General features: G+C 44.4%; 2 protein-coding genes across 2 annotated transcripts; both read right to left on the bottom strand.

Annotated features, from left to right (window-relative positions):
• Nucleotides 1–458: 458 nt before the first annotated feature.
• LOC126016430 (olfactory receptor 14A16-like) lies at nucleotides 459–1,388 on the bottom strand. The gene has a single exon (XM_049779001.1). It carries the CDS (start codon nucleotides 1,386–1,388, stop codon nucleotides 459–461), a length of 930 nt encoding a protein of 309 aa, XP_049634958.1.
• An 8,990-nt stretch (nucleotides 1,389–10,378) lies between these two features.
• LOC126015508 (ribonucleoside-diphosphate reductase subunit M2 B-like) lies at nucleotides 10,379–11,417 on the bottom strand. The gene is given in 2 exon segments (XM_049778046.1): nucleotides 10,379–11,297; nucleotides 11,300–11,417. Coding segments are annotated over 2 exon segments (1,014 nt in total). The 3' UTR covers nucleotides 10,379–10,401.
• Between the last annotated feature and the right edge of the window lie 15,227 nt (nucleotides 11,418–26,644).

The following is a 26,644-nucleotide window of genomic DNA, read 5'->3' as shown; positions in this document are numbered from 1 at the left end:
CCTGTGAATGGCAGCTTCATCTGCTCTTTATGGCACCAGAGTTGCTGCTACCACATCATCCTGGTACTGAGCTCTGCCCTCCCATTGTCCTTGCTCTGGGACATTCAGCATTACCCCAGCTTTGGCCCTTATCTATCACTTTAACTGCTTATATTTCAGGATGAAGCATGCAGCCCCCTACTTCCCCATCCCTCATGGCTTTTCAAATGTCAACAGCACCATCAGGCAGGCACTTTTTGTAAATCTCATTTCCATGATGTCCCAGCTTACTGCCACCTTAGCATCTGTCATAGAAAAGGCAGATCCCTACATGCCCGGGGCAAGCCTAACTGCTCCCCTTCATAAAACCACACCTTCACAAACTCAGCACCCCTCTTCTTGATCTCTGCTCCATGAGTCTGTTTTCTCAGACACCAGGTTATTCAGTGATGAGGAAGCACAAGTTAGAATCCCTTCTGCTATGATGTATGGTGCCCAGTCCTTCCTAGCCTCTTCAGTGCTGCCTTCATGTCCTTGTTTCTCATACTGTAGATGAGGGGGTTCATGGTGGGTGGTACCACCGTGTAGAACACGGAGACCAGCAAGTCCAGGAGTGACGGAGACTTGGGCAAAGGGCGCAAATAGGCAAAGAAGCCTGAGGAGAGAAACAGGGTGACCACCAGAAGGTGAGGCAGGCAGGTGGACAGTGCCTTGGACTTGCTTTCACGTGAGCGCATCCTGAGCACTGCCAAACAGATGTGAATATATGAAAAATCAATGCACATGAAACAGCCGAAGTCCAGCAGCAGACTGAGTCCAATGATCACCAGTTCTCCGATGTTGTAGGAGCAGGCCAGGGCGAGCAATTGTGGAACATCACAGAAGAACGTCTGCACTTGGGGAGGCCCACACAGGGGTGCCGAGAAGGTGGCTGTGGTGTGCAGCATGGCATTGACAACCCCGCTGGCCCACGAGGAGGCCGCCATCTGCATGCAGGCCCCAGGGCTCATGATGAGCTCGTAACGGAGAGGATGGCAGATAGCTACATAGCGGTCGTAGGACATAACCGTGAGCAGCGCCACCTCTGTTGTGGCCAGGAGGAAGAAGAAGAAGACCTGAGAGACACATCCGAGGAAGGAGATGGTGTTGTCGTTCATCACAGAGCTGATGATGGACTTGGGCACCGTGACAGAGATGAGGCAGAGGTCCAGCACAGACAGGTTCCCCAGAAAGAAGTACATAGGCGTGTGCAGGTGGTGGTCCTTGGTGGTGAGGGTGATGATGAGCAGATTGCCCAGCAGTGAGGCCAGGTAGAGCAGCAGGAAGAGGGCAGCGTGCAGCACCCGCAGCTCCAACGTGGTGGCAAAGCCCAGCAGGAAGAATGTGCCCCCTGAGGTGAGATTGTCCATTTGCCGGACCGTTGGCTAATTGGCGTTAGAATAAAAATAAAGAAGACATCTAAGATTGTGGCAATAGGATGGATGTCTGTTCTTTTAATCTGCATCCTGCCCCACATGCATGCATTTAGAACACTCCAGAACCATTCAGACACCCAGAAACCTGCAGTGAGTGATGCCTGTCCCCTATCTTGTCTAGGGAAATGCCTGGCTGGCTCACTCAGTGGGACTGCAGCCTGTAGGCTCTAGCATGGAGGGAAAACACAGGGCTCAGTGTAGCCAGCCCCAGTTTGTCGTACTGAACCAGTCATTAGAATCTGCTATATGCATCGGTGACTGAACTTACAAGTGAGCTTTCACATCTACTCATTCCTTTATGGTCCGTGGATCTTCCACCAGCTCAACGTGCAGACAATGCAGCCAGCCCCTCCCCTTCTGCTCACGCACCCAGTTCTTCTTCCTGGAGAAGGAAGGGTATGACACTCAGGAGTGGGGAATCTTGTGAGAGACAGAGAGAGAGAGAGAGACAGAGAGAGAGAGACAGAGAGAGAGAGACAGACAGACAGAGAGAGAGAGAGAGAGAGAGAGAGAGAGAGAGAAGGCTTCATTGCCTTTGGGTTGTTCTCTAATTCTTAAGGTAGTGGGAAATTGTCTGCAACACAATTTTTTCTTGTTAGTGGAAATGCAAATTGGGTGCATTCCTGGGGCTGTGGTTGCTGCAGCTCTGTGGACAGTCCCAGTCTCATCCGTGCTGAAGAGCTGGTATGCTTGGCTTCCTGAAACCATCTCTAAGGTCTTGCTTGCATCCTCTTTAATTAAGACTTAGATAAAACAAACAGCGGGAGAGATGGCATGGAGGTAGGGTGTTTGACTTGCATGCAGAAGGACGATGGTTCGAATCCTGGCATCCCATATGGTCCCCTGAGCCTGCCAGGAGCAATTTCTGAGCAGAAAGCCAGGAGTAACCCCTGAGTGCTGCTGAGTGTGACCCAAAAACCAAAACAACAACAACAAACAAAAACAAAAAACTCTACCCAGGTTTGCCTCCTCTAAACAGGAGTTGTTTGGGTCTGAGCTTCAGCCAGCAGCATGTATGTATGGGTTTGGGAAGGAAGGATCGATGTCCAATGCAACAAGGCTTCCCTGGCTACTAGATCAGCAAAGGTGGATTTTGGGCACTGCCCCCCAGTTGTTTTGGGTCTTTCCTCTCATTACTCTACTGAAGAAGTTTAAACCATTAAAATAAGTTCTCTGAGCAGGACCGTACTTCCTCTGGAGACACTTCCTGGCTTTTCTCAAGCATGCTGTGGCCTGAGATTATGTGATTTGAGAGTACTTAGCTGTCCATGGCAGGAGCCCACATTCCACTTGGAAATGTCAGCTTGGCTCAGATGAGGGAGACTCTGTGGAGCCCAGGGAAGGTGGCTGATGTGGAGCAAAGGAGAAGAGATGGGAAGGGTTGGACATGGGCCTGGGCATTAACAGGGCAGGCAGTGGGCAGAGAGGACAGCTGTGTCTCTCAAGTGTGCCTGCTCCAAGTCTGGGCTTTCAGGAAGTAGGGCTGGTGACCTCACAGAGGTGCTTTCTAAGACCCAGAATGTCTCCATGTTAGGAAGATGTTTTTCCTGAGAAGAGTGTATAAATCTGTTACCATCATCATCTATGAGATGTGGAAGGTCTGGAATAAGCTCCAAGCATGGAAAGTGGACCAGGCAGGCTTAGAATTCTGCACAAGGGAACAGCTGTAAGGCATTTGCCTTGCGCGCAGCTGACCCTAGTTTGATCCCTGGCATCTCATATGGTTCCCTGAGCCTGTCAAGAGTGTTTACTGAGTGAAGAGCCAGGAGTAACCCCTGAGCATCAGCGGGTGTGACCAAACCCCCCTCCAAAGTGAATTGTTCTTAAGAAAAAGATGTGTAGTGGTGCCTCACTACTAAGACACATGGATTTTTTTGCAGAGGTAATAGTGTTCCCCTCTTTCAGTCCTATGTCTGTGTTCAGGAAGACTTTCCCAGAACTCTCCTAGTCTGTCAAGAACAGTGTCATCATCCAGCTGACATATGAGGGGTCACCAATATTCTACCACCTTTGTGGGGCCTAACATAGCTTGTATTCTGCCCACTTCCCTCTTGCTTATTTTCTGAGGCCCTCCCCATGCAAAAGGCAGAGGGAGAATACATACCTGCAGGCTCATAGGCATGGGACTGTGGAGCTGGGACAGATTGCCCAGTCACTGTGCAGCAGGCAGCAGGCTACAGTGCTGCTTTAAGCTCCTGCCTTGGCCATGCAAGGAGACGCCCTGGGAATAATATAACTTAAGAAAGATGCTGTGACCTTGGGTGACAAGGTGGGGGTGTCACATTCACGGCCAGAGCCAGGACCAAATCTCAAGGGACAAAATCTCCTGCTTTTCACCTGGGGCACCACTACAGTGTGTTGGTGAAAGCAAGTTGCTCCCTTCCTCAGCATGCAACAGCTCCATGTGACATTTTCTTATTAGTCACACACAATAGCCATGGGCTCTGAATGAGTACAGCCACTTGTTTCAATCTTATCTTTATCTTACCCCGTGGTGTCTGTACCTTTAAATTCTTCCACATAGAAACAGGGAATACATTTCTCTTTGCCTCCCAGATACTATATTTTCCTCTTTTTGGCAGTTTCTATGATGCCCAGAAGGTCCAATGTAGACAAGTCAAATCCTTTCCATCTATCTTCATGGAGTCTAGCTATGTCTTAGAATTCTCCCCTATCTTCTGTTTTATGGGTCATGAAACAAATAGTACAAAATTAAACAAGTTTCACCTTCCTAGTTTTTCAGCCCCACACCACCAGCAAGCTTATTTCCAAGTATCCCTTTTTTTTTTTTCATAGCACCATTATATAATATTTTTTGTTTTGTTTTATTTTATTTTGGGGTCACACTGATTGACTCGGGGATTATTTCTGGTTCTGCACTCAGAAATTAATTCTAGAAGGCTCCAACCATATGGGATGCTGGAGATCGAACCTGGATTGACCACGTGCAAAGCAAATGTCATATCCACTGTGCTATCACTCCAACACGAACTTTTTTTGTGCTTTGGGGCCACACTCATCTGTTACTCCTGGATCTGGGCTCAGGAATTACTTCTGGTGGTCCCAGGAAACACTTTGGGGTGCCAGGGTCAACTATGTACAAAGCAAGGGCTCTCCCACTGTGCTATCACTCAGTCCTGCACCATTGTAAAATCTTTCTTTCCTCATTTTCCAATATAGAGGGAACTAATAATTTTTAATCTATTTAAATCTGTTCTTCCACCATATTTCATGGGTTTTCAAATAATCAGTTGCTGAATTATTGCTTTGTTATTTGTAGATTCCCAAGTCTGTGGCAATTTTTTTGAGTAGAAATAAGTCTCTCTTCCAGTTTTCATATATCTGCTTATGTTGATAAGCACCAAAGTTATCAAATGGTACATTTCTTTCCATTTTTTAACATAGGTGGAAATTTGTATTTTATGGTTCACATTAGCCCACTTATGAGGATCCATCTGGATTGATTTATATTCCGCATTACTGGAAACCATGACTTGGTAACTCAGCCACTTGCATTTCCAATCACCCAAACTGGTCTGATCCCCTGAAGAAAGTAGTCTTTGTCTGCCCTTATGGAACAGCTGCATTGTTTTAGCTGTGTGTGTCCCCATATATAATTTTTGGAGTGTATATTTTATACATTTTAAAAGTATAGAATAAAAAAGAAATGTATTAGAATAAGCTCCATGCCCACATAAATGTATTGAGAAATTAGGTTATATATTCAAAAATCAAAGCCAGGACTGGGAAATAGTTCAGGTGTGTGACCCCAGAACTCCACAGCTCTGGATCTCCAGGAGAAACCTGTACCCCCACCCCCCATCCAGCACCCCCAACTGCCATTTCAGAAAACCAGGGGGGAAATTTAAAGATACTGGATCCATGACAGTTGTTTAGGTTTAGTTATAGAAGAGGGAAATAACAGACAATAGAGATGAGGGCTAGAAGGACCAGCTCATGACAGGAAGCTCACACAAAGAGCGGTGAGTACAGTTAGAGAAATAATTACACTGACAAGTAGCATAGCAATGTTAATGAATGATAGAATTAGAATGCCTGTCTTGAATACAGGCAGTGGGGGAGGAAGGGAGAGGGGAATGGGGACATTGGGAATGCAACATGGGAATGTTGCATGGGTGAAGTGGGGTGTTCTTTATATGACTGAAACCTAACTAGAATCATGTCTGTAATTAAGGTGCTTAAGTAAAGATTAAAAAAATAAGAAGAGGGGAATAATCACAAGGATCCAAATGTTGGAGGCTACAGAAGCTCAAGAGGCCCAAAGCTGCCAAGGCTGCAGGCTGCGGATCCCCAAGGCTGCCAGGGACTGATGCTGCAAGGTTGCAGAGGTCTGTGAGGCCCCAGCTGCTGGGTGGGGCCCCATGCCCACCCAGGAATGCAAACATGTAATGACTGCCCACCCAGGACAGAGAGCGAGGAGAGAAGAAACTAAGTACACCTTTTATTCCTCCTGGTGTCTGAGGCCTGCCCAGGGGTTCCAGAAAGAAGGAGAGAGAATTAGATGGAAATCCACTGACCAGAAGTGGCCAAGAGAGGCTGGGGAGGCACTGGTTCAAAGAAAAAATAATACAGAGTAGTTGCAAAGCAGGCAGCTTTCCTCCAATGCTTTATGTCTGCCCCCCCCCCCCTTCAAGCCAGCAGGCACTGCTCTGGTCACTATTCTGTGCCCCATCTCAACAGTCCAAGTTTCTCTTTTTATACCGGCATAAAGTATCCAAGGGGAGTGTCCAGACCCAACTGCCTTATTTTTTCCAACAGCCAACCAACTCTCATTGTCTCGTTGTCTCATCCAACTGCCATAGGAGACCATTTGAATTTTAGTGGATCAGCTACTTTTTGGTGTAGCTTTCGACCTCTTTTTGCATTGAAACTTTGGTTTGATCTCTTTATTTCTCTATTCACCAACACCCATAATTTAAGGAGTTAATATCTAAGATATACAAGACACTAATAGAACTTAACAAGAAAAATACACCTAACCTTATCAAAAATGGAAAAAATAAACAGACATTTTCTCAAAGAAGAAATACAGATGGCCAAAAGACACATGAAAAAAATGCTCCACATCACCAATCATCAGGGAGATGAAAATCAAAACATTAATGAGGTATCATCTCACACCACAGAGATTCGCACACATCACAAAGACCAAGAATAACCAGTGCTGGCGTGGATGCTGAAAGAAAACTCTCATTCACTGCTGGTGGGAATGTAAACTGGTCTAGCCTTTTTGGAAAACAATATGGTTATTTCTCATAAAGTTGAGCTCCCATATGATCCAGCAATACCACCTCTAGAAATATACCCTAGGATCCCAAAAAACACCATGCAGAAAAGCCCTCTGCATTTCTATGTTTGTCACAGCATTATTTACAATAGCCAAAATCTGGAAACAACCCAAGTACCCAAGAACAGTTGAGTGGATAAGGAAACTGAGGTACATGTACACAATGGAGTACTCTGAAGCTGTTAGGAAAAACAAAAACATGAAATTTGCTTATATGTGGATGGGTATGGAGATTATTATGCTAAGTGAAATGAGTCAGAGGGAGAGGAATACATATAGAACAATCTCGTTTGTGGACTATAAGAAAAATAAAAGATAGTGTCTAACCCAGAGACAATAGAGATGAGGGTCAGGAGGGCCTGTCCATGTGGGAAGCTTGCCACAATAGTGAATCAGTGCAGTTAGGTCAGAGAAGGGACCACTATAACGATGGAAATTAGAAATGATCACTCTGGACAAAAAATTGGATGCTAAAAGGGAATGAATTGATATTCATGATACATACCTCTTCATTAACAGTAGTGAAAACTACAGTATCTGAAGGGGGGATAAAAGGAAGAGAGAGAGAGAGAAAAAGAAAAGTAAAATGTCTACCAAGACTCGATCAGGGTGGAGGGTGGGAGGGAAACTGGGGTCATTGGTGGTGGGAAACATGTCCTGGTGAAGGATGATGTACATTGTATGCCTGAAACTTAATTATGAACATTTTTGTAACCACAATGCTTTTAAATAAAGTAAATATTTTTAGAAAAAGAGTTTCTACATTTCTACAGAATAGGATTTCTTTTTTTTCCCTTTTTTAAATAATTAATATCTTTAGTTTAAACACCATGTTTACAAACGTGATTGTAGTTGGGGTTCAGTCATAAAAAGAACACCTCCCTTCACCAGTGCAACATTCCCATCACCAATGCCCCTATCTCCTTCCACCTCCTTGCCTGTATTTGAGACAGGTTTTCTATTTCCCTTACACATTGACATTGCTATAATAGTTCTCAGTGCAGTTATTTCTCTAACCGCACACACCACTCTTTGTGGTGAGCTTCATATGGTGAGCCAGTCCTCCTGGCTCTCATCTCTGAGAATTATTTCAATAATGAATTATTTCGCTATTATTTCTGAGAATTATTTCAATAATATTTTTCTAAAACCCCATAGATTCTGTGTCTCTCCTTCTGACTTATTTCACTCAGCATAATAGATTCCATGTACATGCATGTATAGAAAAATTTCATGACTTCATCTCTCCTGAAGGCTGCATAATATTTCATTGTGTATATGTAGCAGTTTCTTTAGCCATTCATCTGTTGAAGGGCATCTTGATTGTTTCCAGAGTCTGGCTATTTACAATAGCCAGAATTTAGGTGAAAGGAAGGGTGAGTTCTCATCCTTAATGGATAAAATAACTGCTCTTAGTAACTAATATTTTTCAATTTCTGATACTTTTTTTTGTCCCCATAGGAGCTCATCAGCCGTGCTCCACTGATCATCCAAGTTATAGACTGTGTGGCCACATAAGTGGTGGTGTGATACTCCCATGGTTTTAATATTGTCTTTCCAGTAAGAATATATTAAATTAGTTGTGAAATTGTCTAAAAGCCTCATAAGCTCAACAAAACCAACAATAAAATGCTCGACTAGCAACATACAGCTTAGAAGATGACATAAGGAAAATTATATTTTTTAAAAAATTTTATATGAGGCCTTGTTATATTGACTCAAACCAAAAATTAATTCAAAGCTAAACTACTAACTATATTCTCATGTCATTTGATTTCTATTTTATATATACATATAAAAAAGACCCTTCACCAGTGCAACATTTCCATCACCAATGTCCCAAGTGTCCCTCCTCCCCACCCCACACCGGCCTGTACTCTAGACAGGCTTTCTACTTCCCACGTTCAGTCACACTTTGTTATGATGGGTCTCAGTGTAATTATTTCTGTGATTGCACCCATCACTCTCTGTGGTGAGCTTCATGTCGTGAGCTGGACCTTCTAGTCCTCCTCTATTTTGTCTCTGAGAATCATTACACAAATGTCTTTTATTTTTCTCAAAACCCATAGATGAGTGAGACCATTCTTTGTTTATCTCTCTCCCTCTGATGTATTTCACTCAGCATAATAGATTCCATACGCATCCATGTATAGGAAAACTTCATAACTTCATCTCTTCTGACGGCTGCATAATATTCCATTGTGTATATGTACCACCGTTTCTTTAGCTATTCATCTGTTGAAGGGCATCTTGATTATTTCCAGAGTCTGGCTATTATAAATAGCGCTACAATGAATTTAGGTGAGAGGAAGGATGAGTTCTCATTCTTTTTTTTTTTTCTTTCTGGTTTTTGGGTCACACCCGGCAGCGCTCAGGGGCTACTCCTGGCTCTATACTCAGAAATCGCCCCCGGCAGGCTCAGGGGACCATATGGATGTCAGAATTTGATCCTTCAGCATGCAAGGCAAATGCCCTGTCACTATGCTATCTCTCCAGCCGAGTTCTCATTCTTAATGGATAAAATAACTATTCTTAGTAGCTAATATTTTTCAATTTCTGATACTTCTTGATCATCAAATTTAAACCAACATTTCCTTGCTGTATTTTTATAATAGACTGTGCGATGACCCTTTTCCATTTCACCATGATGGTTCTAAACAGAGAATAAATTGTATTCATGATTGTTCTTAGAGTCCACAATGTACTACTATAAGTCAAGATTTTTTAAAGGAAAAGTCCACATAGGTCTGTGGTTTTTCATCTAATTGCCATTATAGAAGAGATTCAAATGTATTAAGAACACAGGTGGTAGTTTCCAAATTTCTGTCCTTTTCAAAGAATACTCCTGCATCACAATGGCTGCAATAAATCCTATTATTGTCTCTGAGTTCTTTTTAAAAAATACTTTAAGGCAATCTTGCAACATGCATTTATCGGTAGATGTCAAAGGCAAGGATAAATTAATAAAAATTTCCAATATCTGAGATAAATATTCTCTATGTTCTCTGTCTTTGTTTTCTTCTATATGTGCATTTCCCTGATGATTAGTGATACAGAGCATTTTTTTGGTGTGGTATGTGCAGCTAGAGAAATGGCTACACTAACAGCTACCCTGACAACAACAGAGAAATACAATGCCTCTATTGAAGACAGGCAGGAGGTGAGGGGGAGGTAGGAAATGGAGGAAAATTGTGGCAGAAAAATTGCACTGGTGCAACAAGTTGCACTTTATCTCTTCTTTGAGGAATTTCTCTTTTTTTGATGGAGTCTATTTTTTGTTCTTGTAAAGTCCTATCAGTGCCTTATAGGTTCTCTGATATTAATTACTTATCAGGCGGGCAATGCACTGGTGAAGGGGGGGTGTACTTTTTATGACTGAAACCCAACTACAAACATGTTTGTAATCATAGTGCATTAAGATAGTATTTAAAAAAAAACCAGGGGCCAGAGCAATAGCAAACAGTAAGACATTTGCCTTGCATTCAGCCAACCTGGGAAGACACGAGTTCAATTCCTGGCATCCCATATGGTCCCCCAAGCCTGCCAGAAGCGATTTCTGAAGTGCAGAGCCAAGAGCCCTGAGTGCTACCATGTGTGGCTCAAAAATTTAAAAAAAATTTTTTTTAAAAAGAGAGGGTTTTAAAAATCTGCATCCAAGGTGAAGACATTATCAGTGGTTTGTGTCATAACAGCGAGACGTTGATATTCTGAAACTCGCTTCTCAAAGAAATTTGTTTTTTCTCCCAATGAAATGTTTTCCATAAAGTCAAAGGGGTTTTGGGCCTCAAAGACCTTTGAGAATCCAAGTTCCACAAGTAACCTGTCTGCTACAAACTCAATATACTGTTTCATCAAAAAACAGTTCATTCCAATGAGGTCAACAGATAAAGCTTCTGTTAAAAACTCCTGTTCAATTCTAACAGCGTTAGCAATGATCTCTCTCACCCTTTCTTCTGAAGGTTTGTTTACTAAGTATTGAAATATCAGGCAAGCGAAGTTACAATGAAGCCCTTCATCTCTGCTGATGAGTTCATTGGAAAAAGTCAGTCCAGGCATTAAACCTCTTTTCTTTAGCCAAAATATTGCAGCAAAGGATCCCGAGAAGAAAACTCCTTCTACAGCAGCAAAGGCTACTACCCTTTCCCCGAAAGTAGATTTCCTATCTGCTATCCACTGCAAGGCCCAGTCTGCTTTTTTCTTAACACAAGGCATTGTTTCAATTGCATTAAATAGAAGTTCCCTTTCCTTAGGATCTCTGATGTAAGTGTCTATTAGCAAACTGTACATCTCCGAGTGAACATTCTCGGTAAGAATCTGAAAGCCATAGAAACAGCGAGCTTCTGGAACCTGTACTTCCTGGCTAAAGCGCTCCACCAAGTTTTCATTCACAATTCCATCACTAGCTGCACAAAAGGCTAAGATGTGAGAATAATAATAATAATAATGATAATAATAATAATAATAATAATAATAATAATAATAATAAGCTTCTAATTGAAGCTTATTCCAGTGAGGGAGATCCTTTGATAAGTCGACCTCCGAGAACTCTTACTTAGGAGTGGCTCTGCAATCGCCTTGGCTTCATTTTCATTGGTGTCTGGAGAGAGCCTCTCCGCCTCTCGGGCGGCCACTTCCGGCGCGTCCGGGTCGCCCATGATGCGCGCTCCGCACGCACGCGGGCACCGCGCCTCAGGCCGCCACTCTCGCTCCCGGCCGCGCTGGCCAGAATAGGATTTCTTTTTTCTCCTTTCTTATTACTGCTGCATTCTGTATTGTAGCTTTACCTGTATGTGTTTTTTGGGTATTCAATTATTTAATGTACTGAGTTTATGATTTAGAACAAGCTGGCACAAAATTTTATAGCTGATATTTAGTTTTTCAGAAAAATTCTAGATACTTCAGAAACAAGACATTCTATATTCTAAAATTTCCTTATTTTCAGATTTATAGCTTTAAATAAACCTCTAATGTAATTGTCAAGGTGTAACTCATTGAATAGGGCTATAGTATTATATATTATCATTCATCAAAGGGAGTTATTTTATTTCTTTGATATTATATTTGATATTGTGTTCTAAATTATTCATTTGGACTTACTAATCTAAGTATGTGATTATGTCATTGCAGATAGAAAGAGTAGAGTTGTTTCCAGTTTTCTTTATTCATACTTCGAGTGAAATTACATTATCTATCACTATAGTACATATGGACAACCTGCATTGTTTATATAGAGCAAAAACATATTAAGTGTTACCTGATTTTTCAGGATTCTGGAATGAGTTAATATATTTTTATAAGTGCATAATAAACTCTTACTTTTCACTTCATATATATGTAATGGAGAAATTGAAAACCCTTTCTGGAATATGTAAATCTAAAGATTGAAATAATTCTAAACAATTTGAAAAAGAATACAAAATTGGGGGACTTGTTCTGATTCCTTTTGCATAATAGAAACAATATATTAAATAAATAGCTAATAAGAAACATGCAAATTGATAGTATCTGACTTCTACACGATTGATCATAATGAAAAAGCGATTGTTTATATAAAAACAAAATTAGATACAAAATGTGTGCAAAATAACCAAGAACATCAAATATTTTATGCTGTGTATAAAACACACTAAAATGGATCATTGTAAGAGGTAAGGCTAGGTCTTCTGAGGAAAATGAGGACCTAAAGAGAACCCTTTCCTGTGCTTCTCTGCCTTTCCTGAATCATTCAAGCTCTCCTCAGAGCCCTGGGAAGCGAACCCCCCAAAAACTGCATTCTGAAGCTACCCAACAAGTGAGTGAGTGAGTAAGAAATGGCTGACTGTGGGGACTGCCAGGTGAAGTGCTGATTGCTTCACCTGTAGAGTCTCCGCCCTGCTGTGCTTCTTCTGAGGAAACTGAGGACCTAAAGAGAACCCTGTCCTATGCTTCTCTGTCTTTTCTGAATCCTTGAAGCTCTCCTCAGAGCCCTGGGAGGCAAACCCAAAAAAAACTGCATTCTGGAGCTACACAGCGAGCAAGTGAGTGAATAAGAAATGGCTGACTTTACAAGCCCAGAAAGGGGAAGCCGCTGAATTCTGCTGGAACTCAGATGCCAGCACCCCTATCTGCCTGTCTTCTGTGCTGTGCACCATTTTCGGCCTGATTTTATCCTGTGTGTGGCTCATCTGCAGACAGTTCGCCTTCCCTGGAGCCTTCCCTGGAGGTGAGCTTACATGCCCAGAAAGGGAAAGCCGCTGAACTATGCTGGAACTCAGATGCCAGCACCCCTATCTGCCTGTCTTCTGTGCTGTGCTCATTTTCGGCCTCATTTCATCCTGTGTGTGGCTCATCTGCAGACAGCTCGCCTTCCCTGGAGCCTTTCCTGGAGGTGAGCTTACATGCCCAGAAAGGGAAAGCCACTGAACTATGCTGGAACTCAGATGTCAGCACCCCTATCTGCCTGTCTTCTGTGCTGTGCTCCATCTTCGGCCTGATTTCATCCTGTGTGTGGCTTATCTGTGGATGACTCCCCTTCCCTGGAGCCTTCCCTGGAGGTGAGTTTACAAGCCTAGAAAGGGTGGAGGCAGAGGAGCATGGCTGCTCTGCTTCACTTCCCGGCCATGCACACATTTAGCCAATGAATACAACCACAACATGTAGAAACCCATAACACAAGTGTGACAATGAGGAAACAACGCAGGCCAGTGCCAAACATAGAGAATGACGATGGCAACTCTGATGACTTGAACATGGCCAACCAACTAGTCAGTCTCTCAGATAAGGAGTTTAGAATTGCAATATGGAAGATGTTCAAAAAACTCAAAGAAAGTATAGAAGAGAAAACAAATAAGAATCAAGAGAATATGAAGATAGAAATCAGTAAACTCCAAACTGAAATTTCAGATCAAATATCAGGTCTGAAAAAAATCAGTATATGAATTGAAGAAAAACATGGTTGAGCTTTTCCGTAGGTTAACAGCAGCTGAGAATAGAATTAGTTCACTGGAAGATGAGATGAATAACAATTCCATGCAGCAGAAGAAATTGGAAAAAAATCCTTAAAGCAAACAATAAAACAATGGAAAAATTACTCAAAGAATGGGAACAGATGAAAATAGAAGTATATGATAAGATCAACAGAAACAACTTAAGAATCATTGGAGTCACAGAGACCCAGGATGAAAATCTCCAGGAAGAATCAACTGTCAAGAACATCATTAAAGAGAAACTACCAGAGCTAATGAATACATGCAATCAAATCCTGCATGCCCAAAGAGTACCAACTAAAAGAGACCCCAGAAAAAATACCCCAAGACACATCCTACTCACAATGACGAATCCTAAAGATAGAAACAGAATTCTGAAAGCAGCAAGATTGAAAAGAGAAATTACATTCAAGAAAACATCCTTGAGATTTACTGCAGACCTGTCACCAGAAACACTCAAGGCCAGAAGGCAGTGGTGGGACATAGTGACAAAACTCAATGAAATAAATGCTTCGCCTAGAATACTGCACCCAGCAAAACTCACTTTCAGGTTTGAAGGAACAATACATGATTTCACAGACAAACAACAGCTCAGAAACTTTACAGACTCAAAACCATTCTTAAAAGACAAACTGAACGGCCTACTTTAAGACAAGACTGACCAACAGAAAAAGCAAACTTTGATATAAAGATGGCACTAACTCCCAGGACAATTCTTTCTCATAATGTCAATGGACTAAATGCACCAGTTAAGAGACACAGAGTGGCTATATGGATCAAAAAACTCAATCCAACCTTCTACTGCCTAAAAGAAACACACCTGAATAGTCAGAACAAACATAGACTCAAAATAAAAGGCTGGAGGTAAATCATGCAAGCAAACAACACCTATAAAAAAGATGGAGTAGACATAGTAATATCAGGTGATGCAAACTTTATACTTAGGAAAGTTGTAAGGGACAAAGATGGACATTTTGTATTAATCAAGGGATATGTACAGCAGGAAGAAATCACTCTCCTAAACATATATGCACCTAATGAGGGGCCAGCAAAATATTTAATACAACTGTTGACAAATCTGAAAAATAATATTAATAACAACACAATAATTGTGGGAGACCTCAACACAGCATTGTCAACACTTGACAGGTCAACCAGACTGAAATCCAACAAGAATATACTAGACCTGAAAAGAGAAATGGAAGAAAGAGGCCTAGTAGATATATACAGGACACTCCACCCCCAGAAGTCCAGATACACATTCTTCTCTAATGTACATGGAACATTCTCCAGGATAGACGACATGCTAGCACATAAAACATACCTCCATACTATCAAGAGGATAGAAATTTTGCAGGCTACCTTCGCTGACCACAAGGCCCTGAAATTATATGTGAACCACAAAGGAACACAGAAGAAAAATTTTAATACCTGGAAGTTAAATACCCTGCAACTGAACAACCAGTGGGTCTGAGATAAAATCAAAGAGGAAATCAAAACCTTCCTAGAAACAAATGACAATAGAGACACAAACTATCAGAACCTATAGGACACAGCAAAAGCGGTACTGAGAGGAAAATTTATACAAGCACACATCAGGAAAGAAGGGGCATACCTGAATAGCTTAATGACACAGCTCATAGAATTAGAAAGTACTCAACAAAATGACCCAAAAATAGGGAGACAGAAGGAAATAACAAAGCTGAGAGCAGAAATCAATGAAGTGGAAACCTGAAAAACAATCCAAAAGATCAATGAAAGCAGAAGTTGGTTCTTTGAAAAAATAAACAAGATTGATAGACCACTGGCAAAATTAACAAAGAAAGAGAGAGAGAGAGAGAGAGAGAGAGAAACTTGATAATTCTTATTAGGAATGAAAAATGAGAGATCACTACTGATATGGTAGAGATCCAAAGGATAATCAGAAACTACTTTGAGAAACTCTATGCCACTAAAAACGAAAACCTGGAAGAAATGGATAAATTTTTGGACTCATAATCTTCCATGGTTGAATGAAGAGGATGTATCATATCTAAACACACCCATCACTATTGAGGAAATTAAGACAGTAATCAAATGTCTGCCCAAAAACAAAAGGCCAGGCCTAGATGGATTTACTAATGAATTCTTTCAAACCTTTCAAGAGGAACTTCTACCAATCCTGGCAAGACTCTTTCATGAAATCAAAAAAACAGGAACACTTCCAAATAGCTTTTATGAAGCCAACATCGCCTTGATACCTAAACCAGACAGAGATGCTACCAAAAAAGAAAATTACAGACCAATATCGCTGATGAATACAAATGCAAAGATCCTCAACAAAATCCTGGCAAATAGGATTCAATGGCTCATTAAGAAAATCATCCAGGGGCCGGGCGGTGGCGCTAGAGGTAAGGTGCCTGCCTTACCTGCGCTAGCCTAGGACGGACCTCGGTTCAATCCCCCGGCGTCCCATATGGTCCCCCAAGCCAGGAGCGACTTCTGAGCGCATAGCCAAGAGTAACCCCTGAGCGTCAAATGGGTGTGGCCCAAAAACCAAAAAAAAAAAAAAAAAAAGGGGCCGGGCGGTGGCGCTCGAGGTAAGGTGCCTGCCTTACCTGCGCTAGCCTAGGAGACGGACCGCGGTTCGATCCCCCGGCGTCCCATATGGTCCCCCAAGCCAGGAGCGACTTCTGAGCGCATAGCCAGGAGTAACCCCTGAGCGTCACCGGGTGTGGCCCAAAAACCAAAAAAAAAAAAAAAAAAAAAGAAAATCATCCACTACGATCAAGTAGTTTTCATCCCCAGGAATGCAGGGCTGGTTTAACATCCATAAATCTTTTTTTTTTTTTTGGTTTTTGGGCCACACCCGGCGGTGCTCAGGGGTTACTCCTGGCTGTCTGCTCAGAAATAGCTCCTGGCAGGCACGGAGGACCATATGGGACACCGGGATTCGAACCAACCACCTTTGGTCCTGGATCAGCTCCTTGCAAGGCAAACGCCGCTGTGCTTCTCTCCGAGCCCATAATCCATAAATCTATCAACATAGTACACAACATCAACAACAAGAAAAATAGAAATCCATGATCATATTAATAGACACAGAGAAAGCATTTGATAAGGTCCAACCCTCATTCTTGATCAAAACTCTCAGCAAGATGGGAATGGAAGGAACCTTTCTCCATATAGTTAAGGCCATTTACCACAAGCCAGAGGCAAATATTGTCCTCAATGGAGAAAAACTGAAAGCCTTTCCTCTAAATTCTGCCACAAGACAAGGCTGTCCTCTCTCACCACTTCTATTCAACATAGCACTGGAAGTACTCGCTATAGTGATTAGGCAAAAAAAAAAAAAAAAAAAGATATCAAGGGAATCCAGATAGGAAAGGAAGAAGTCAAGCTCTTGCTGTTTGCAGATGACATGATAATCTACATAGAAAACCCTAAAGTTTCTACCAAAAAGCTTCTAGAAACAATAGACTCATATAGCAAGGTGGCAGGCTACAAAATTAACACACAACAATCAATGGCTTTTCTGTACACCAATAGTAATAAGGAAGAAATGGACATTAAGAAAATAACCCCATTCTGAAGCTACCCAGCGAGCGGGTGAGTAAGAGGTGGCTGACCTTGGGGACTGCCAGGTGAAGTGCTGATTGACTCACTTGCGGAGTCCCCGCCTGGCTGTGCTTCTTCTGAGGAAACTGAGGACCTGAAGGGAGCCCTGCACTTTGCTTCTCTGTCTTTTCTGAATCCTTGGAGCGCCCCTCAGAGCCCTGGGAAGCGAACCCCCAAAAACTGCATTCTGAAGCTACCCAGCGAGCCGGTGAGTGAGTAAAATATGGCTGACTGTGGGGACTGCCAGGTGAAGTGCTGATTGACTCACTTGCGGAGTCCCCGCCTGGCTGTGCTTCTTCTGAGGAAACTGAGAACCTGAAGGGAGCCCTGCCCTGTGCTTCTCTGTCTTTTCTGAATCCTTGGAGCTCTCCTCAGAGCCCTGGGAAGCAAACCCCCCAAAACTGCATTCTGAAGCTACCCAGCGAGCGGGCTGAGGACCTGAAGGGAGCCCTGTCCTGTGCTTCTCTGTCTTTTTTGACTCCTTAGACTCTCCTCAGAGCCCTGGGAAGCGAACCCCCAAAAACTGCATTCTGAAGCTACCCAGTGAGCGGCTCTCCTCAGAGCCCTGGGAAGTGAACCCCCAAAAAACTGCATTCTGAAGCTACCCAGCGAGCAAGCGAAAAAGAACACCATCGCAACAAGAAGAAAAAATCACATTAAGAACCGTGCTGGATCACAGAAGCAAGCATTTCTCACCGGACTGTCTTCTCTGCTGCGTGCTCGGGCCTAAGATTTGATCCTGTGTGAGGCTTCATTCACGGAGGACTCCCCTCCCTTAGAGGCAAGTCAACCCATCCAGAAAGGGAGGAGCCAGAGGAGAGTGGTGTCTGCATCATATAGCCAATGAACTCCACCACAACACGTAGAAAAACCCACAATACAAGTGTGACAATGGGGAAACAATGCAGGCCAGAATCAGACATAGAGAATGAAGATGACAATTCTGAGGACCAGATAATGACCAACCAACTAATCAACCTCTCAGATAAGGACTTTAGACTATCAATATGGAAGATGCTCAAAGATCTCCAAGAAACCATGGATAGAGTTGAACAGAACACTAATAAGAACCAAGAAAATATGAAAACAGAAATCACAAAACTCCAAACTGAAATAACATGTCAACTAACAGGTCTGAAAAAGTCAGTAAACGAAGTGAATGACAAAATGGATAAGCTCTGGGACAGGGTATCAGAAGCTGAGAATAGACTTGGTGCTGTGGAAGATGAGATACATAACAATTCCATACAGCAGGAGAGATTGGAAAAAAACTTAAAGCAAATGAACAGACAATGGAAAAATTAGTCAAAGAATGGGAACAGATGATGATAGAAGTCTATGATAAGATCAACAGAAACAACTTAAGAATCATTAGAGTCCCAGAGACCCAGGAAGAAAATTTCCAGGAAGAATCAACGGTCAAGAACATCATTAAAGAGAAACTTCCAGAGCTAAAGAATATATATGATCAAATCCTGCATGCTCGAAGAGTACCAACCAAAAGAGACCCCAGAAAAATCACCCCAAGACACATCCTAGTCACAATGAAAAATCCCACAGATAGAGACAGAATTCTGAAAACAGCAAGATCAAAAGGGGAAATTACATTCAAGAAAGCATCCTTGAGATTTACAGCAGACCTGTCACCAGAAACACTCAATGCCAGAAAGCAGTGGTGGGACATTGTGAGAAGACTGAATGAAATGAATGCTTCACCTAGAATATTGTACCCAGCAAAACTCACTTTCCGGTTTGACGGAAGAATACATGGTTTCACAGACAAAAACCAACTCAGAAACTTTACAGACTCAAAACCAGTCTTAAGAGAAAAACTGAAAGACCTAATTTAAGACAAGACTAACCAAAAGACACACCAAATTTCGATATAAAGATGGCATTAAATCCCAGGACAATTCTTTCTCTCAACATCAATGGACTAAATGCACCAGTCAAGAGACACAGAGTGGCTAAATGGATAAAAAAAAAACTCAATCCAACCTTCTGCTGCCTACAAGAAACGCACCTGAATAGCCAGAACAAACATAGACTCAAAATAAAAGACTGGAGAAAAATTATCCAAGCAAACAGCACCCATAAAAAAGCTGGAGTGACCATACTAATATCAGATAATGCAAACTTTATACTCAGGAAGGTTGTAAGGGACAAAAATGGACCTTTTATATTAATCAAGGGGTATGTAAAGCAGGAAGAAATCACTCTCCTAAACATATATGCAACGAATGAGGGGCCAGCAAAATATTTAATACAACTGTTGACAAATCTGAAAAATAATATCAATAACAACACAATAATTGTGGGGGACCTCAACACGGCTTTGTCAACACTGGATAGGTCAACCAGACTGAAACCCAACAAGAATATACTAGATCTGAGGAGAGAAATGGAAGAAAGAGGCCTAGTGGATATATATAGGACACTCCATCCCCAGAAACCTGGGTACACATTCTTCTCCAATGTACATGGGACATTCTCCAGGATAGACTACATGCTGGCACATAAAACATACCTCCATAAGATCAAGAGGATAGAAATTTTGCAGACTACCTTCGCTGACCACAAGGCTCTGAAATTATTTGTGAATTCCAAAGGGACTCAGAAGAAAAACTTTATCACCTGGAAGTTAAACAGCCTCATACTCAATAACCAGTGGGTCCGAGATGAAATCAAGGAGGAAATCAAAAGGTTCCTGGAAACAAATGACAATAAAGACACAAAATATCAGAACTTATGGGACACAGCAAAAGCAGTACTGAGAGAAAAATTTATAGCTTTGCAAGCGCACATCAGGAAGGAAGAAGGAGCTTACCTGAGTAGCTTAATGATACAGCTTATAGAACTAGAAAGTGCTCAACAAAAGGACCCAAAAATAGGGAGACAGAAGGAAATAACAAAGCTGAGAGCAAAAATCAACGAAGTGGAAACCCAAAAACAATCCAAAAGATCAATGAAAGCAGAAGTTGGTTCTTTGAAAAAATAAACAAGATTGATAGACCACTGGCAAACCTAACAAAGAAAGAGAGAAACTTGATAACTCGTATTAGGAATGAAAAAGGAGAGATCACTAATAATATGACAGAGATTCAAAGGGTAATCAGAAACTACTTTGAAAAACTCTATGCCACTAAAAATGAGAACCTGGAAGAAATGGATAAATTCTTGGACTCTTATAATCTTCCACGGTTGAAGGAAGAGGATGTAGCATATCTAAACACCCCCATCTCCATCAATGAAATTAAAACGGTAATCAAATGTCTGCCCAAAAACAAAAGCCCAGGCCCAGATGGATTCACTAATGAATTCTTTCAAACTTTCCAAGAGGAACTACTACCAATCCTGGCAAGACTCTTTCATGAAATTGAACAAGTGGAAACACTCCCAAATAGCTTTTATGAAGCCAACATCACCTTGATACCTAAACCAGACAGAGATGCTACGAAAAAAGAAAATTACAGACCAATATCGCTGATGAATGCAGATGCAAAGATCCTCAACAAAATCCTGGCAAATAGGATTCAATGCCTCATTAAGAAGATCATCCACTATGACCAAGTAGGTTTCATCCCAGGAATGCAAGGATGGTTTAACATCTGTAAATCTATCAATGTAATACGCAAAATAAACAACAAGAAAAATAAAAACCATTTCCAGGGCGGGATTCAGAACATAAAAACCGGCCGGCAGACTGCTGCAGAAGCTGGATTCCCTGCTTGGGACATCAGGCGGGGAACAGACACGAATCTAAGCCTGCGCAGAGGGGCCCAACTGTGAGTGTGAACTGTAAATATCTGTCTACTGTCCTCTTGTGTGAAACTCTTGGGAGTGGAGCAAAAGAGGCTCCAGAAATCTGCTCTCCCTATCCCGGAGGCCATTTCCAGGGCGGGATTCAGAACATAAAAACCGGACGGCAGACTGCTGCAGAAGCTGGATTCCCTGCTTGGGACATCAGGCGGGGAAAAGACACGAATCTAAGCCTGCGCAGAGGGGCCCAACTGTGAGTGTGAACTGTAAATATCTGTCTACTGTCCTCTTGTGTGAAACTCTTGGGAGTGGAGCAAAAGAGGCTCCAGAAATCTGCTCTCCCTATCCCGGAGGCCATTTCCTGGGCGGGATTCAGAACATAAAAACCGGCCGGCAGACTGCTGCAGAAGCTGGATTCCCTGCTTGGGACATCAGGCGGGGAAAAGACACGAATCTAAGCCTGCGCAGAGGGGCCCAACTGTGAGTGTGAACTGTAAATATCTGTCTACTGTCCTCTTGTGTGAAACTCTCGGGAGTGGAGCAAAAGAGGCTCCAGAAATCTGCTCTCCCTATCCCGGAGGCCATTTCCAGGGCGGGATTCAGAACATAAAAACCGGCCGGCAGACTGCTGCAGAAGCTGGATTCCCTGCTTGGGACATCAGGCGGGGAACAGACACGAATCTAAGCCTGCGCAGAGGGGCCCAACTGTGAGTGTGAACTGTAAATATCTGTCTACTGTCCTATTGTGTGAAACTCTTGGGAGTGGAGCAAAAGAGGCTCCAGAAATCTGCTCTCCCTATCCTGGAGGCCATTTCCAGGGCGGGATTCAGAACATAAAAACCGGCCGGCAGACTGCTGCAGAAGCTGGATTCCCTGCTTGGGACATCAGGCGGGGAAAAGACACGAATCTAAGCCTGCGCAGAGGGGCCCAACTGTGAGTGTGAACTGTAAATATCTGTCTACTGTCCTCTTGTGTGAAACTCTCGGGAGTGGAGCAAAAGAGGCTCCAGAAATCTGCTCTCCCTATCCCGGAGGCCATTTCCAGGGCGGGATTCAGAACATAAAAACCGGCCGGCAGACTGCTGCAGAAGCTGGATTCCCTGCTTGGGACATCAGGCGGGGAAAAGACACGAATCTAAGCCTGCGCAGAGGGGCCCAACTGTGAGTGTGAACTGTAAATATCTGTCTACTGTCCTCTTGTGTGAAACTCTCGGGAGTGGAGCAAAAGAGGCTCCAGAAATCTGCTCTCCCTATCCCGGAGGCCATTTCCAGGGCGGGATTCAGAACATAAAAACCGGCCGGCAGACTGCTGCAGAAGCTGGATTCCCTGCTTGGGACATCAGGCGGGGAAAAGACACGAATCTAAGCCTGCGCAGAGGGGCCCAACTGTGAGTGTGAACTGTAAATATCTGTCTACTGTCCTCTTGTGTGAAACTCTTGGGAGTGGAGCAAAAGAGGCTCCAGAAATCTGCTCTCCCTATCCCGGAGGCCATTTCCAGGGCGGGATTCAGAACATAAAAACCGGCCGGCAGACTGCTGCAGAAGCTGGATTCCCTGCTTGGGACATCAGGCGGGGAAAAGACACGAATCTAAGCCTGCGCAGAGGGGCCCAACTGTGAGTGTGAACTGTAAATATCTGTCTACTGTCCTCTTGTGTGAAACTCTCGGGAGTGGAGCAAAAGAGGCTCCAGAAATCTGCTCTCCCTATCCCGGAGGCCATTTCCAGGGCGGGATTCAGAACATAAAAAACCGGCCGGCAGACTGCTGCAGAAGCTGGATTCCCTGCTTGGGACATCAGGCGGGGAAAAGACACGAATCTAAGCCTGCGCAGAGGGGCCCAACTGTGAGTGTGAACTGTAAATATCTGTCTACTGTCCTCTTGTGTGAAACTCTTGGGAGTGGAGCAAAAGAGGCTCCAGAAATCTGCTCTCCCTATCCCGGAGGCCATTTCCAGGGCGGGATTCAGAACATAAAAACCGGCCGGCAGACTGCTGCAGAAGCTGGATTCCCTGCTTGGGACATCAGGCGGGGAAAAGACACGAATCTAAGCCTGCGCAGAGGGGCCCAACTGTGAGTGTGAACTGTAAATATCTGTCTACTGTCCTCTTGTGTGAAACTCTCGGGAGTGGAGCAAAAGAGGCTCCAGAAATCTGCTCTCCCTATCCCGGAGGCCATTTCCAGGGCGGGATTCAGAACATAAAAACCGGCCGGCAGACTGCTGCAGAAGCTGGATTCCCTGCTTGGGACATCAGGCGGGGAAAAGACACGAATCTAAGCCTGCGCAGAGGGGCCCAACTGTGAGTGTGAACTGTAAATATCTGTCTACTGTCCTCTTGTGTGAAACTCTCGGGAGTGGAGCAAAAGAGGCTCCAGAAATCTGCTCTCCCTATCCCGGAGGCCATTTCCAGGGCGGGATTCAGAACATAAAAACCGGCCGGCAGACTGCTGCAGAAGCTGGATTCCCTGCTTGGGACATCAGGCGGGGAAAAGACACGAATCTAAGCCTGCGCAGAGGGGCCCAACTGTGAGTGTGAACTGTAAATATCTGTCTACTGTCCTCTTGTGTGAAACTCTCGGGAGTGGAGCAAAAGAGGCTCCAGAAATCTGCTCTCCCTATCCCGGAGGCCATTTCCAGGGCGGGATTCAGAACATAAAAACCGGCCGGCAGACTGCTGCAGAAGCTGGATTCCCTGCTTGGGACATCAGGCGGGGAAAAGACACGAATCTAAGCCTGCGCAGAGGGGCCCAACTGTGAGTGTGAACTGTAAATATCTGTCTACTGTCCTCTTGTGTGAAACTCTTGGGATTGGAGCAAAAGAGGCTCCAGAAATCTGCTCTCCCTATCCCGGAGGCCATTTCCAGGGCGGGATTCAGAACATAAAAACCGGCCGGCAGACTGCTGCAGAAGCTGGATTCCCTGCTTGGGACATCAGGCGGGGAACAGACACGAATCTAAGCCTGCGCAGAGGGGCCCAACTGTGAGTGTGAACTGTAAATATCTGTCTACTGTCCTCTTGTGTGAAACTCTTGGGAGTGGAGCAAAAGAGGCTCCAGAAATCTGCTCTCCCTATCCCGGAGGCCAATTCCAGGGCGGGATTCAGAACATAAAAACCGGCCGGCAGACTGCTGCAGAAGCTGGATTCCCTGCTTGGGACATCAGGCGGGGAAAAGACACGAATCTAAGCCTGCGCAGAGGGGCCCAACTGTGAGTGTGAACTGTAAATATCTGTCTACTGTCCTCTTGTGTGAAACTCTTGGGAGTGGAGCAAAAGAGGCTCCAGAAATCTGCTCTCCCTATCCCGGAGGCCATTTCCAGGGCGGGATTCAGAACATAAAAACCGGCCGGCAGACTGCTGCAGAAGCTGGATTCCCTGCTTGGGACATCAGGCGGGGAAAAGACACGAATCTAAGCCTGCGCAGAGGGGCCCAACTGTGAGTGTGAACTGTAAATATCTGTCTACTGTCCTCTTGTGTGAAACTCTCGGGAGTGGAGCAAAAGAGGCTCCAGAAATCTGCTCTCCCTATCCCGGAGGCCATTTCCAGGGCGGGATTCAGAACATAAAAACCGGCCGGCAGACTGCTGCAGAAGCTGGATTCCCTGCTTGGGACATCAGGCGGGGAAAAGACACGAATCTAAGCCTGCGCAGAGGGGCCCAACTGTGAGTGTGAACTGTAAATATCTGTCTACTGTCCTCTTGTGTGAAACTCTCGGGAGTGGAGCAAAAGAGGCTCCAGAAATCTGCTCTCCCTATCCCGGAGGCCATTTCCAGGGCGGGATTCAGAACATAAAAACCGGCCGGCAGACTGCTGCAGAAGCTGGATTCCCTGCTTGGGACATCAGGCGGGGAAAAGACACGAATCTAAGCCTGCGCAGAGGGGCCCAACTGTGAGTGTGAACTGTAAATATCTGTCTACTGTCCTCTTGTGTGAAACTCTCGGGAGTGGAGCAAAAGAGGCTCTAGAAATCTGCTCTCCCTATCCCGGAGGCCATTTCCAGGGCGGGATTCAGAACATAAAAACCGGCCGGCAGACTGCTGCAGAAGCTGGATTCCCTGCTTGGGACATCAGGCGGGGAAAAGACACGAATCTAAGCCTGCGCAGAGGGGCCCAACTGTGAGTGTGAACTGTAAATATCTGTCTACTGTCCTCTTGTGTGAAACTCTTGGGATTGGAGCAAAAGAGGCTCCAGAAATCTGCTCTCCCTATCCCGGAGGCCATTTCCAGGGCGGGATTCAGAACATAAAAACCGGCCGGCAGACTGCTGCAGAAGCTGGATTCCCTGCTTGGGACATCAGGCGGGGAACAGACACGAATCTAAGCCTGCGCAGAGGGGCCCAACTGTGAGTGTGAACTGTAAATATCTGTCTACTGTCCTATTGTGTGAAACTCTTGGGAGTGGAGCAAAAGAGGCTCCAGAAATCTGCTCTCCCTATCCTGGAGGCCATTTCCAGGGCGGGATTCAGAACATAAAAACCGGCCGGCAGACTGCTGCAGAACCTGGATTCCCTGCTTGGGACATCAGGCGGGGAAAAGACACGAATCTAAGCCTGCGCAGAGGGGCCCAACTGTGAGTGTGAACTGTAAATATCTGTCTACTGTCCTCTTGTGTGAAACTCTCGGGAGTGGAGCAAAAGAGGCTCCAGAAATCTGCTCTCCCTATCCCGGAGGCCATTTCCAGGGCGGGATTCAGAACATAAAAACCGGCCGGCAGACTGCTGCAGAAGCTGGATTCCCTGCTTGGGACATCAGGCGGGGAAAAGACACGAATCTAAGCCTGCGCAGAGGGGCCCAACTGTGAGTGTGAACTGTAAATATCTGTCTACTGTCCTCTTGTGTGAAACTCTCGGGAGTGGAGCAAAAGAGGCTCCAGAAATCTGCTCTCCCTATCCCGGAGGCCATTTCCAGGGCGGGATTCAGAACATAAAAACCGGCCGGCAGACTGCTGCAGAAGCTGGATTCCCTGCTTGGGACATCAGGCGGGGAAAAGACACGAATCTAAGCCTGCGCAGAGGGGCCCAACTGTGAGTGTGAACTGTAAATATCTGTCTACTGTCCTCTTGTGTGAAACTCTCGGGAGTGGAGCAAAAGAGGCTCCAGAAATCTGCTCTCCCTATCCCGGAGGCCATTTCCAGGGCGGGATTCAGAACATAAAAACCGGCCGGCAGACTGCTGCAGAAGCTGGATTCCCTGCTTGGGACATCAGGCGGGGAAAAGACACGAATCTAAGCCTGCGCAGAGGGGCCCAACTGTGAGTGTGAACTGTAAATATCTGTCTACTGTCCTCTTGTGTGAAACTCTTGGGATTGGAGCAAAAGAGGCTCCAGAAATCTGCTCTCCCTATCCCGGAGGCCATTTCCAGGGCGGGATTCAGAACATAAAAACCGGCCGGCAGACTGCTGCAGAAGCTGGATTCCCTGCTTGGGACATCAGGCGGGGAACAGACACGAATCTAAGCCTGCGCAGAGGGGCCCAACTGTGAGTGTGAACTGTAAATATCTGTCTACTGTCCTCTTGTGTGAAACTCTTGGGAGTGGAGCAAAAGAGGCTCCAGAAATCTGCTC

The sequence above is a fragment of the Suncus etruscus genome, chromosome 8 (assembly GCF_024139225.1).
Source record: "Suncus etruscus isolate mSunEtr1 chromosome 8, mSunEtr1.pri.cur, whole genome shotgun sequence".
NCBI lineage: Eukaryota > Metazoa > Chordata > Mammalia > Eulipotyphla > Soricidae > Suncus > Suncus etruscus.
Note: the sequence above shows the minus strand (reverse complement) of the source record. Positions and strands in the feature narration are given on the sequence as shown.

Bases quoted from the DNA above. Each gene is read 5' to 3' on its own strand.
- LOC126016430 (XM_049779001.1), bottom strand. From the start codon at position 1,388: ATGGACAATCTCACCTCAGGGGGCACATTCTTCCTGCTGGGCTTTGCC.